General features: G+C 43.5%; 1 protein-coding gene across 2 annotated transcripts in view; it reads right to left on the bottom strand.

The window, feature by feature from the left end:
* CDH16 (cadherin 16) overlaps positions 1-14,932 on the bottom strand; it is a 45,760-nt gene that overhangs the window by 14,409 nt on the left and 16,419 nt on the right. For both annotated transcript variants that reach the window (XM_072635947.1, XM_072635946.1), the window contains exons 8-12: positions 10,544-10,666; positions 9,612-9,762; positions 7,835-8,059; positions 5,846-5,922; positions 5,071-5,259 (exon numbers count right to left, since the gene is read on the bottom strand). In XM_072635947.1, coding sequence (XP_072492048.1) covers positions 5,071-5,259; positions 5,846-5,922; positions 7,835-8,059; positions 9,612-9,762; positions 10,544-10,666 — 765 coding nt within the window. The remainder of the gene's footprint in view (positions 1-5,070; positions 5,260-5,845; positions 5,923-7,834; positions 8,060-9,611; positions 9,763-10,543; positions 10,667-14,932) is intronic.

A 14,932-nucleotide genomic window follows, 5' to 3' on the forward strand; every position in this document is an offset into this window, starting at 1 on the left:
CTGAAATGACCAAGACCCACAGCACCTGATGCCTCCCCTATTACCACCCCTCCCTGCCCCTATGTGGAAGGCCTGTAGAGGAGCAGCTGCCAACCTTGGGGTGGGCCCAGGATGTGCCAGGAGGAGAAAGCCAGTTTTTGCCTTATTTGGCCAAACATGTTTCTAGAGACTCCTACTGCTTTCTCCCACTCCCCCCCTCCCCGCCTCCAACCAGGGAAGGGGAAGGGGAGGGGAGGAGAGGATGAACATTTGAGACTGGGCCCTTCCCCAGGCCCTAAACACCTAGCAAGGGGATCAGATCATTAGAGTTCCCCCAGGATTTATGATAGGAGATTTGTGTATCAGAGTATAGTATTTAAATCAAGAGGGGAACTCAGAGGCCATTGGGTCCCACTCCCTCATTGACAGATGAGGAAACCGAGTCACTGAGAGGCCAAGTGACGTGGCAGAGGATCCATCACTAGTCAGGGGCAAAGTCTTTTGACCACTTCTGCTACTGAACCACCCCTGCTGAATGGGGCGCAGTGGGCCTTGTGGATATGGAGTAATTGGAATGACTGGGGAAATGAGTGGGCTTGGGGTATAGCCACAGGGAGATAAAGGGCATAAGTTCTCCCTGTGCTTCCTACTCTGCTCTGGGCTTTGGCGAGGGGAGGGAGGAAGGGGTCTGGACGGAAAAGAGGGTCAGGGTGGGGGAATAATAATAATGATAGCCAGCATTTCTACAGCAATTTAAAGTTTGCACACGTCTTCTGCAAATGTCATCTCATTGGACCCTCAGAACAATCTTGGCAGATTATTATTATATCTGTTATATTATATATTAGTATGTAATTAAAGTTATCATATTATTATTAAAGTTCCATTTTCTAGATAAGGAAACTGAGGCAGACCAAGGTTAAGTGGCTGGCTAAGAGTCACTCAGCTTGTAAGAATCTGAAGCAGGATTTGAACTCATGTTTTCTTGATTCTAACTTCAGCACTCTAACCACTAAGCTACCTAGGTTAACTTCTCTATCCCAAGCTTTCCTTTATTGCCTCAGTTCCCAGATCATCCTTTCTTCCACCCAGTGAGGGCAAATATACAACGTTCATAACTCTGTCCTAGGCACAGTGGGGTGGGGAGGGGGAGGCGGGGAACAGAACGGGACACTAATAATAACAATTCACATTTCTATAGCACTTCAAGACTTACAATTCAAATTTCTTCCCATAGCTGTGTGAAGTGTCTCTTTTTTACATATCAGGAAACAGAGGCTCAGAGAGGTTAAAATTCCTTGCTGAAAGTCATATTGATAGTTAAGTAAAAACAAACAAACAAAAAAACCCAAACCCAAACACTTTTTGTCACTTCAAGTACAGTTTTTTTTTTCAGGAAGCCCAGAGCCTCACTACAGAGATAAGGAAATCCCAAAACAGAGTGGGAGGGATCTGGGGAGGAAGTAGCTTCCACATGGGCAAACCAATAGGGTTAGTGAGCTGAGTGAGGGGCTGTAGGGGAGGAAGTTAGAACTGTGGGCTCTGGGCTTCTTTCCCAGAGTCCATCATTCTGCTGCCCTGACTCCTTCCCCCACCTCTCCATCAGCATCGGAGGAAACTGCCTAATGTAGTTACCAAGGGGAAATTGGAACTCACTCCCCAGGCTCACACTGTGAGACAATCTAATGTAGGGGTAGAGTTTCCTGTGAAACTTGTGATTTCTGAGCAACTAACAGGGTCTAGTCTTGGGTGCCAGGGGAAGAAGAGGCATTGATCCTTTCTCAATAACACAAAACATACCTGTTTAAGTCTGTGTATTTGTCTTTGTCTGTATCTGCACCTAGCTATGTATTTCTGTAGTCATGATAATAACAGCATTTATAAAGGACTTTAAGATTTTCTAAGCATTTTGCTTGTTATCTCAGATGATACAACAACCCCACACCATCTTCTTCAGACTGATTGTTAACTAGTTGTACCTCCCATATCTTGTGATTTTGAAATTTATTTTTTCAACCTGTGTAGGATTTTCTATTTATTTCTATTAAGCTTCATCTTCTTACTATTACTACGAGTAACAGCTGATATTGAGAGAGTACCTTGGACTTTGGAGATGCTTTGTAGGCATTATCTCCTCTGAGCATAGAAGTCACCCAGTGAGGTCAATACTACAGAGGGTGCTATCCCCATTTTACAGAGGATTTTGGCTCCTTTGCTTCACCCCATCATGCTTGTTGTCGGGGATATTTTTGGATCCTGACTCATCCAGTGTCATCAGAAAAATGAATAAATGTGCTATCTATGCCTTTATTCAAGTCTGACTCAAATATTAAGCAGTATGGAATGAAGGACAGCTCCCCAGGGCACTATACCACAGACTTGCTTCCAAGCTGACATGAAGTAATTAATAACTCTTTGGGTCCAATCATTCAGTCAGTTCCAAAACCACTAACTGTACCATTGTCTATCCTGAGACTCCATATTTTGTCCATGAGGATAGCATGAGAACCTTTGTGAAATGTCTCACTAAAATTTAGGTAAACAACATTGACAATTCTTCTGTTGATTGGTTTAGGTGGCATACCATGATTGATTTCACTGTCAGAATTTCTTCTACCAGTATAGATCACAGTCTGGATATAACTTACAGCTTTAGAACGTTGCCTAAAGCCTGGAGTGATAAAGGGATTTGCTCACAGTTATATAGCTAGTAATAATCAGGGATTTGATTTGGACATAGGGCTTCCAGATTCCGAGTCTAGCACTCTATCCATTATGGAACACTGCCTCACTGGTCTAATAACCGAAACAGCTAGGTAGCCTAGGGGATAAGGCACAATACCTTCCTTCCTTCCTTCCTTCCTTCCTTCCTTCCTTCCTTCCTTCCTTCCTTCCTTCCTTCCTTCCTTCCTTCCTTCCTTCCTTCCTTCCTTCCTTCCTTCCTTCCTTCTTTTCCATTCAAATGCTATCTCAGACATTTACTATCTCGATAACACTGGGTAAATCACTTAATCTTTGTCTGCCTCAGTTTCATTATTTGTATAATGGGGGTGATAATAGCACCTACCTCCTGGGGCTGTCATGTGGATCAAATGAGATATTTGTAAAGGCTTAGCATGGTGCCTGGCACATAGTAAGTGCTTAATAATGCTTCTTTCTTTCTTTCCTACTCAATAAACTTCAGAGGCCCATAATTAGCTCCAGGATTGACTGTGAAGTCCTCTGATTGGTATTTAAGATTCTTCATCATTTGGATACATTCTGCTTTCCAGTTTCCTTCCTCTCCACATTTTCCCACATGCTCCACCTAGTTCTTTGCATGTTGGCCTCAGGATTAAAATGTTAGCTCTTTGAGGGCAGGCTCTATTTTTCCCTTTCTTGGAATCTTGAGTGCTTAGCCTATGCCTGGCCCAAAGGAAGTGATTAGTAAATGGTTTTTAATTGATTGATTTTTTTTATCAGTGACTTGAATAAAGGTATAGATGGCATGCTCCTCATATCTGTGCATGACATTGGAACAGGGGAGAGAGTTAATACTCTGCATGACATAACGAGGGTACAAAGAGGCTGAATCTAGTTAAAATGAATTTCATAAGGATAAATATAAAGTTTTATACTTAGATTAAAAAGAACAACATTACAAGTACATGATAGGGAAGGCATGGTTAGGTAGCAGTTGTTCCAAACAAAGATCTGGGGTTGTTAGTGGACCATAGGTTTAATATGAGTCTGCTGCATGAGGTGGTAAGCCAAAAAGGCTAATGGGAACTTAGGCTGCATCCTTCCCAGAAATAAGGAGGTGATAGACCCGTTATCCACTGCCCTCATCAGACTTTTCATCTTGAGTACTGTGCTCAATTCTGGGCAGCACAATTGAACTGAGTAACATTCAGAAGATAACCAAGATGGTGCAAGACCTTGAACTCACAGGATAAGAGAATTGGTTGAAGAATTTCCAGCCTATAGAAAACTCAGAAGAGATACAATAATGGCTGTCTTCAGGTATTTGAAGGGCTCTCATGGGGGAGGATCAGACCTGTTCTGTTTGGCACTAGAGAGAATAACCAGGAACAATGGGTGGAAATCCCCCAAAAGACAAAATTTCAGCTTGATATCAGAAAAAGCTCCCAACAATCAGAGATGATCAAAAGTGTGATGGGCTGCCCCAAAGGGTGGCAAGCTCCCTCTCCTTGTGGTTAAATGACTTGCCCAGAGTTACACAACTAGTTAAGTGTCCGAGGCTGGATTTGAACTCAGGTCCTTCTGACTCCAGGGCCAGTGCTTTATCTAGTACATACAAAATCTTATGAAGGGTGAGTATATGTTATTATTATTATTTATTAGTATATATCACATGAGTATATAGATACATTTAGACGTGCATTCCACACTCATGTACCTGCTGTACCCCTGCTGTGTTGTGTACACACACACACACACACACACACACACACACACACACACACACACACACACACTGAATAACTAGATCTTCAGTTCTTTCAGTGCTTTGTCTGACTGATTTCTGATTTGATCACAGTCATTTAGTCAGACAACAAGCATTAGTTAAGCACTTACTCTGTGCTAGGTTCTGTGTTAAACATTCTCAAGACCTCATGATCCAGTTAGGGAGACCACACCTAACAACTTAGATGGAATAAATGGAAGGTATTCTGAAAGGGGAAGAAGGTATTAGTGGCCAGGGGTAGTGGTGGTAGCTGAATGGACTAAGAAAGACTTCCTACAGGAGGTGAGATTTAAGCTGGTACTTAAGGGAAGTCAGGGAAGCTGGGAGGTGATGAGAGGGGAGAGCATTCCTGGTAGGGGAGATGGCTCCCATATGGGTGACCAATGATCCCTCTGCCAAGCCCTGGGAATTTGTCCTTCTCTGTCTTCCCATGCCACCCCCACCCACTCCCCACTGTCCATTCCTGAATCCCTAGGACCAGTTCTGATCTAGGTCTTGAGCAAGAAAATTCTCCCTGTGGCTCCCACCCCAGATCTCTCTCAGTCCCAGGGACAGGGAGTATAGCTGCCCTTGGAGAGCTCCAGGTGCCTTGACCCATCGAGCATCCCTCCCCAGCCCCTCACCTTCTGAAGTCGAATGTCTGCATGGCCACTCTGTGGATCTGAGTCTAGGACAAAGGTCGCATTGGGGTCTCCTTCCACAATGGAGAAGTCAATAAGGGTGTACTCTGGATTCAGGTCAGCATCTGTGGCGGTGACTGTGGCTACTCGGGTCCCTGGCACTGTATCCTCAGGAAGGCTGACTGGTCCATACTGAGAACAAGAGACAGGCAATAGGGTACGATGGAAAGAGCACTTGAGCTAGTATCAGAGGTCCTGGGTTCAAATCCCTGCTTTGCTCTTTACTGTGCCATGAAAAGTTATGTCTCATCTCTGGACCTCAGTTTCCTTATCTTGTTGAATGAGGGTATTTGACTAGCTCACCTCTAAGCTCCTTTCCACCTGTAAATCCTCCAATCAGCCCCAGGATGAAGGGGATTTAGCACAATGGAAGAAAGGAAAAGAAACTAGAATTTATTAAGTACCTACTATGTTCCAGGCCCTGTGCTATGCATTTGACCTTCACTACAACCCTGAGAGGGAGGTGCTATCATTATCCCTATTTTACAGTTGAGGAAATTGAGGCAAACAGAGATTTTTTTTTTTTTAAGTAACTTGCCCATGGTGACATAGCTAGTATGTGTCTGGGGCTGAATTTGAACTCAGGTCTTCTTGACTCCAGTGCTCTCTCCATAGTGGGAGAATTGATATGTTTCCCTCTGGGTCTCTGGCTGCTTTTACTTGCCCCTCCTGTATCACCCCCTTGGCTACACCACTCTTTTGCAGCATCTGCCTTTACCTGAGAGGCTGTGAACACAGGAGCATGATCATTCACATCCAGGACTTTGATGTCAACTTCACAGGTGCTGCTAAGACCTAGAAGTCACAGAATTACTGAAAACACCTCTTATCACACCCACACCAGAGCAGAAGTCCCCATTACAAGATCCTTGAGAAATCATCACCAGTTCTCTGCTTGAAGACCTCCAGTCATGGTGAACTCACTACTTCCTCAGGCAGCCCCGTTCTTCCTTTGGACATTTCTAACCCCTCTGAGGAACCTAAATCCACTTCTGCAGCTCATTGCTCCTCATTCTACCCTCTGGGTTGGGGTTGGTGGGAGGGAGCAGAATACATTTAATCCCTCCCAAATGATTATCCTTCAAATGCCGGAAGGCAGAGATTGTGTCTCCCCCCAAATCTTTTCTTCTCCAGGTTAAATATCCCCAGGCTCTCCAACAAATCCATCTACGATATGGCTTTGGGGAACCCTCTCCTAGAGGCAGCTAGGTGGAGCAGTGAATAGATCATATTCATATTCATAGTCACATAATCCAGGGGGCCCTCCTGGGGCTGGGAAGGAGAATCCTTATCCATAAAGTTTAGGAAGACCTGAGTTCAAATTCAGCCTCAGACACTTATCAGCTGTGTGACCCTGAGCAAGTCACTTACTTCTCATGGGTACTGTGAGGATCAGATGAGATATTCACAAAGTACTTAGTGCAGTGCCTAGAATACATTAGTAGGTGCTTAATAAATGCTTGTTCTCTTATGGTTAATAATAGCTAGCATTTATATAGTGTTTTAAGGTTAAAAAGCACTTTACAAATATAATTATCTCATTTGATCCTCACAACAACTGTGTAGATGCTAATATTATCCCCATTTTACAGGTGCAGAAACTGAGGCATGTAACAGTTCAGTGACTTTTCCAAGATCATACAATGAGGGTCCGAGGCTGAATTTGGGCTCAGTTCTTTCTGACTCCAAGTCTAGCATTCTCTTCCCTGTATCACCTAGTTGCCCTCTGTACCCACTCCACTCCAGGAAGCATGGCATAGAGGGTGTTTGGGAAAGTCCAGATCACATCTTCTAGGAGGCCCTCCTGGGACTGGGGAGAATGACCCTTAATCCCTAAGAAGGAGACAGTAGACAAAAGAACAGACAAAACACAGTTGCATTCCAGTGGACCATAATGTCTGAGTGGGGGGAGTATCCTCCCTGTAGCCACCTAAGGGGGGGTCAGATCCCAGTGGGTGGCCTCGATCAGTCACTCAATGAGCAGAGACAGCATGCAGATATCTATGTACATACAAGGTACAGACAGTATAAGTGGGGGATAGTCTCAGAGGAAAGGTACCGGCACTAAGTGAGACCAGGAAAGACCTCCTGCGGAAAAGGAATTTGAGCTGAGTCTTGAAGGAAGACAGGGTGGGGATGTGAAAGGGGAAAGCAGTCCAGGCATGGAGAAAGTCAATTTTGAAAGGGCATTGAGATGGGAGATGGGGTGTCTTGCTGGAGAACAGCTGGATGGTTTAGTGTATGGAGGGGAGAAAGAGGGAAGAAATATAGGCAGGGGCTAAGTTATAAAGGACTTTCAGAGTCAAACAGAGTACTTTCTATTTGATCCTGGAGGTAATAGGGAGCCATTGGAGTTGATTGAGGAGGGGAGGTGTCATGGTCAGATCTGGGCTTTAGGAAAATCTGAAGTTTGAGTGAAGGGCAGACCTTAAGTCACTTAAACACTTAGAAGTCTATTTCAGCAATGCAGGTGAGAAGTAATAAAAATATGCACTGGCATGGTGAGAGGTAAGATCTGGATATTCAGGGTGAACAGGGAGAAGAAGTTAAGGAAGACACCAAGGCTGGTGATTCAGATGTTAGTAGTGTCCTTAATAGTAACAGGAAAATTGGTTAGAGGGCAGGATTTGGGGGGAAAGATGATGGATTCTCTTTTGGACAGAGATCTTCTAGACCAGGGGTGGGGAACCTGTATCCAGACAATTACCGCCTTCTCCTCCAGCTAGGTCAGCAGCAAGCACCAGTAGTTTGTAGAGTTCTCCTGCCCTGAGTGGGGTATCCTGTACCGTTACTGCCCCTGTGTCATTGTCCACAGTGAAGGAGAACTCCTCAGGTCCAGCAGGCTCCTGGCTCAGTAGCTTGTAAACCACATGACCGTTAGGAGAGGTGGAGTCATCAGCATCTGTGGCCTGAATTCTGGTCACCTCCATGCCTATACATGAGGGAAATGGCAGCTATCACCAGGGGTGCACAATATGACCACATGACCTTAGCCTGACTGTAGTCCAACTATGGGATAGTTATGACTGGATCCTAACCAGATCATAACTCAACCACTGTCTGCCCACGATTCACTTGGTTTGACCACAATCTGGCCATAACCTAACCATGATTTGACTACAGCCTGCCACTGGCCAATCCAGAAACAAGGGTCTGGCACATAGCATTTTCCCAGTTTTTACTCACAATTCCCTGCAAGGGTCTCAATTAAATATTCAATTGGGCAAAGATTTATTAAGTGCTTATTATGTCCAATTATTATTAGATATTAATTATCTAATTATCAATTATTAGAACTTGGAGATACAAAGGCAACAGTCCACACGCTCAAATAACTTCCATTTTACTAGAGGGATGCTTTGCTTGTACTGATGCTTAAATACCAGGTTGGGAGCTCATCTACTCCCTCCCTTTGATTATGTTCAACCACTTCAAGCCAGTGTGACTGGAGCTGGAGAAGGATAGGCTGTCCTTTGCCACCTTCCATTCCTGCTATTCATTTCCCAGAACTCAAGCAAAAGATATCCCCTTACTGCTCACTCATCTTTTCCTCTCTTCCTTCCTTAATGTAGTTTTGAATGGTTAGCCATTTCTTCTTTTGAAAACTGGCAAACTGTTCTTATCCTTTGACCTTTTATTCAAAGGGGAATATTGCTATATCTTTATGTTGTATGTATATATAAATATGAAAATATTTATATATATATTTTCCTTATATATTGCTCTGTGTTTGTATACATTCCCTATATATCTTGATTATCAGACCATTATCAGAGAAATTAGCTGCAAAGACTTTTAAAAGTCTTTATCTTCTAAATCTGTTTGGATTTTGCTTATGCAAAAGCTTTTCGATTTTATGTAATGGAAATTGCCCATTTTATCTTTCAGGATCATCTCTATCCCATGTTTAGTTAAGAATTCTCTTCCTATCCTAAAGTGATTTTTCCTCCTCCTTGCTTTCACTTGTTTATGATATGACCTCTCGTGTCTAGATTCTGTATCCATCTGGAGCTTACTGTGCTATGTGACTAGTGAGGAATTGATCTCACACCTAACTTCTGCCAGGTCATTCTGGCCTTCTCAGCAGTTTCCATCAAACAAGGGAGTCCTGACTCCAGTAACTGGCGTCCTTGGGTTTATAGGATACCACGCTACTATATTCGACTGCTTCTGGGGCATGCAATGGGGCACGTCTCATTATCAACCTTATGATTTTTCTTTAAACTAGCAACAGTTTTGATGGTGGTTGCTTTATAGTATAGTTGGAGACAGCTGATGAAACTGAGGCCTACAGTGGTCAAGTGACTTTTCCAAGGTCACACAATGATTAAGTGGCTGAACTGGGACTCTGCTTCAAGTCTTCTGACTTCCAGTGCAGCATTCTGACAACTATACCTCTAGGATGAGCAGTTTGGGTACATTCTGCCCCATCTGGATCCGCCCTTCCTTCTCTTTTCCAAACCAGTTCGAGAATTTCAGTTTACCTGGGGGACTCAGCTCGAGGACCTCAGAGGGGGAATCAACAGGAGGGCAATTAGGGGGGTTGTCGTTCTCATCCGTCACAAGGATTGTTATCACCAGGGGCTCACTGTAGGCCAGGCCCGCCATGTTCCTGGCCCACACAGAGAGTAGGTACTGTAGAGAGTGAATCATAAGGTGAGAAGAGGAAAAGGAAGATGCAGAGACTATACTTGTAATGGTGCATAGCTCTGGGAGTGTATGTGTATACGTGTTTGCACACACATACATACACTTCTGATGTACCACCCCACTCTCTTGAGTCCCCTCAAAGTAAAAGATGAGATTGATCGTGAAAATACTACCCATTAAATTAGTGTAACCAGAGATTAAGCAGTATAGTAGTATGTTACTAGCCCCCAACACCTCCAAGTCCCCTCAAAGCACACGGAAATATACATGTACATACATGTGTACATACATACATATACATTTATACAATATACATCTATCTATACCTATATCTACATATATCTGTCTACATCTATCTCTATCTCTACATCAATATATCTGCATCTATATCTATATCTATCTCTCTATATATCTACATCTCTATATCTACATCTACATCTCTACATAAATCTACATCTACATCTGTCTCTATCTCTACATTCACATCTATATCTATATACATCTACAGCTATATCCACATCTACATCTACATCTATATCTATATCTACATCTATCTCTCTCCACATCTACATCCACATCCACATCCACATCCATATCTGTATCGTCTATATCTTTATCTATTTCTATCTATATCTACATCTACGTCTCTATCCACATCTATGTATCTTTCTATATACATCTACATCTATATCTATATACATCTCTCTCTCTCTCTACATCTATATCTATATTCCAAATTCCTCCCAGCAAACACCAGCCTCTTCACCTTATCTTGCATCTCCCGGTCCAGTTCCTGGGTCATGCAGATGTTTCCTTCTGCGTTCACTTTAAAGGGTCCTGGGGGCTGACTCTCCAGGTGATATTCCACACCCCCACCACTCCAGTGCACCTTAGTAGAGAGAAGATTAGAGACAGGAGGAGGGAACAACCCAGGAAAGGGAGGCTGGGGAGAGACTGCACTGGGAGCCTAATAGGGGCCAACCCCCAGTCTTTATCATAGACTCAGATTCTTTTACCCCAATATGTAGAATCCTCGGTCAGAGACCTTTCCTTTCTTGAAATGAATGAGGTGATTGGAAGGTTAGCTAAGCCTACTGCCTGCTGAAGAGAATGGAGCTTATTCACATTCTGCATACCCTACTTCCTGGACAGGAAGCAGCATGAACCATGAGTTGGGAGACCTAGGCTTGATTCTTGACTCTTCCCTGAGCTAAGGCCCTGGGTGACCTCAGGTGAATCCAGAACTTTATGCTACTCAAGGGGTTTACTAGTCAGGCTTGTGGTCATTCAGGCCAGGGATGCCTCTTTCAGAGAAGGGGGATGATAGCGTCCTCAGAGAAGCCCTCCTCACTGATCTTAGAAAATAACCTGGGCTCGGTTCACTACTTGGATCATTATTATGGCTTTCTAGTCCTATCTCATACTGTTCCCTGCTAAAGACCCTAGCATCCAGCCAAACTAGACTGTTGTCCACCCTTACACAGACTGGACTTCCTTACCCCCTGCTCCTGCCTCCCTAGGTTTGCAAGACACTGAAACCCTGACTCATGTTAAATTCTTCATAGTCCCATTTGGGGTTTTCTTGACGAAGATACTGGAGTGGTTTGCCATTTCCTTCTCTAGCTCATGAGATGAGGAAACTGAGACAAACAGACTGAAATGACTTGCCCAGGGTAACACAGCTAGTAAGTGTCTGAGGCCAGATTTGAACTCACAATGATGAGTCTTCCTGATTCCAAGTTGCCATTGAGTTTCCTGAAACCCTATCCACCCTTAAAAGCCTAGCTCCTATGCAGCCTCCTCTACGAAGCCTTCCCTGATCCCCCTTGTCGATAAATTTCTACTTGATCTCATACCTCACTTTATTTGATACCTCTCTGTTGTATAGACCCTATAATAATAATGTCAAATGGTAGGGTTATCTGATTCCCTAGAAGAATTTAAGTTTTATGAAGGGGGACATTGTATCAATTTGAACTTCATATCTCCCCCAGCTCCTTAAACAATGCTCTGTGTAGAGCAGACACTTTATAAATATTAGTTTAATTGAATTAAATGGAGACAGTATGGTGGAGTGGAAAGAACATTGAATCTAGAGTCAGAGGACCTGAATTCAAACCTCAGTTTTCTTATTTACTCAACCTTTGTGACCTTGACCATGTTACTTATCCACTGAAGGCCTCAGTTCCTTCATCAGTAAAATTAAAGGTCTAGATTAGATGGTCTCTAAAGTCCTTTCAATTTCTAAAGCTGCTGGGGGACTTAGGCACCATTTTGTCCTCCACTTTCATTATATCCATCTATCTGCCTGTCTGTCTGTCTATCTATCTATAGATAAAGAGAATAAGGCTCAGGAAAGGGAAGAGAATTACTCAAGGCCATGGAGCTAGAAAGAACCGAAACCCAGGTCTCCTGACTCCAGCCAGTATTCTCTTACCCTGTCAGATTGCCACAGTTCTTGGCTGCAGCTGAAGACCCAGAGATCTGGCAATTGTACATGGCCTTGGCAAAGGGCAGGTCTTGGCTAGATCCTCGTTTTTACAGCCTTTGACCAGCTCCTACCAATAAGGATAGGACATCTGGGACAGGGGGTAAATGGAAAGGGGGTGTAAGGAGGCCTGTGGGTGGATCCCAGAATGACTGTTTCCATCTGAGGTAGCTAGATGACTCACTGAGCCTGGAGTTAGAAAGACCTGAGTGCAAGTCCAGCCTCTGACACTTACTAACTCTGTGACTCTGGACAAGTCACTTAACCCCTCTTTGCTTCAGTTTCTTCAACTCTAAAATGGGGATTATAACAGCAGTTACCTCTCAGGGTTGTTATGAGGATCTAATGAGATAATATTTATCATAGTGGTTGGCACACAGAAGGCATTATATACATGTGTATTCCCTTCCTTTCCCCCTACTAAATTAATCTGGTCTTTGTCTGGGTCACTGCTGCTGCGGTTCTGAGAGAAGGGACAGTTTGGGGACATGGGAGAAAGAGAGGGGATGTGACCTCTTGGGCTATGTGACTCACATCTCAAACTATGTGGCCACAGAGTAGGACTCTCTTTTCTCCCCTTCCTAGGCCCCCCTACCAGGCTGAGATATGGCCCAATGGGCTATTTTAAGTTACCCACTGGCCCAGGGCATTCCAGGGGATTCCCCAATGCTACTAAGGGAGCCTGGACAGTGTGGGGGAGGGGAAAGAGCTTAGTTAGGCTCCTCTGGACTCTTGTCTGGAAGCTAAGACTCTCTGAAAGGCATTCCTGTCTGTGGGGTGTGAATTCCAAGCCATGGTGTTGAGTTTTCCCACCTTGAGGGAGCCAGCAGGGGCTATGCAGGGAAGCTTAGAGATAGAAGGAAAGACTGGGATACCTTAGGATCCTGGCTTCTTGTTTCCTACTCAGGATCCTCCAATGGATATAGCCAAGTAAGGTAAAGATCCTCTATTGAGATTATAAAATACTTGAGGACAAAAATCATATTTTTCTCAAAGTCTGAGACCCTTACCGTTTGCCGTTAACCTATCCACCCTTGTGGAGTAGAAGAGGAGATATATGGGGGCAATGAAAATAATAGGCTCAACTTTTAGACTCATACACCCATAGAGACAACAGAGAACCATAGAGTCACAGAACTATTGATCTTGAGTAGAATAGTCAAGTTGCAGAATCATAGAACTGCCATTGACATATGAAAACCATAGGCTTCTTGGACTATGTAACTCTAGCCCCATGGAGCTGTGGATATACAGAGCCATAAGGCAATTCAGAGCAACCTAAACTTCTGGAACCATATATATCCTCAGAAATACAGACCCCTCTCACACCATAGAACTATAGACTGGTGGTGGAGTAGGACATCAAAACGGGAAAGTCCTTTAGTGATCACCTAGCACAATCCCCTCATTCTGCAAATGAGGAAACTCATGATCAGAGAAGAAGGGATTGGTAGATAGCTAGGTATGTGTGTTCATCCTTCATTGCCAAAGAAGACCATGCCATCAGAGAAATGATGACATGACTTGCACTTGACTTTGTTTTGAGGGAGGGAGGGCTGTGCAGGTCACCAGCCTCACTTCTCCAGAGCCATCTGAATCCAATGACCAGATATTCATTAGGATGACTGGAGATGACCCAGGATGAGGCAATTGGGGTTAAGTGACTTGCCCAAGGTCACACAGCTAGTGAGTGTCAAGTGTCTGAGGTGAGATTTGAACTCAGGTCCTCCTGACTCCTGCACTAGTGCTCTATCCACTGCACCACCTAGCTGCTCCAAGTAGCTAGGTGCTTAAATGAAGAGAGTTTGGGGCAGATGCTTATTAGCTATGTGGTTGAGTCACTTAAACTCTCAGTGTCTCAGTTTCCTCATCTGTAAAGTGGGAATGGTTATAGCACTTCTCTCTCAGGGTTATTAGGAGCAGTGCTATCAAAGTCACATAAAAACTGGGCCAGCCCTGTGGGTCACATATTGACTTAGTTTTAAAATGTAATGTTTTTATTTGTATTTTTTGTATTAATATACTAATACAAATTTTTGTATTAATACATTAATTGTATTTTCATTTAAAAAAAATTCCAAAGACATTTTAATCTGGTTTGGGTTTTACTCTGGAATGCTACATGTTTGATACCTCTGGTTATGAGAATCAAATAAGTTAACATATATAATAAACTTTGCAAACCTTAAAGCACAAGTAAATTTTAGTTATTAGAGTTGTTGTTGCTCATGTTGCTAGCCCATGGTCATTATAGTGGATGATGACCTTGGGATTGGTCAATGGCAGAGCCTGGACTAAAATTCAGGTCTCCTGATTTTCATTTCAGTACTCCTTCTGTTCCATCAAACAATCTCATAAAAAGTACTTGTGGCTTCTTATATGGATTCTTTTTTTTTTTTTTTTTTTGATTAAAGGGATCATCCCTTGAGTAACTTAAAGAAGCCTGTTCATTGAATGGGTGTGTCTCACTCAAAGTGAGAATGTGATAAGACCTTAGCCTGAAAGGGCCAGGGTCTCCCATTGCATCCTGGGTCATCTCCAGTCGTTCTGATGAATATCAAGCCACTGGACCCAGATGGCTCAGGAGAAGAAAGTGAAGTTGGTGCACAGCCTTGCACAGCCCTCCCTCCCTCAAATCAAAGTCAGCTGCAAGTCATGTCATCACCT

The sequence above is a fragment of the Notamacropus eugenii genome, chromosome 1 (assembly GCF_028372415.1).
Source record: "Notamacropus eugenii isolate mMacEug1 chromosome 1, mMacEug1.pri_v2, whole genome shotgun sequence".
Lineage (NCBI taxonomy): Eukaryota > Metazoa > Chordata > Mammalia > Diprotodontia > Macropodidae > Notamacropus > Notamacropus eugenii.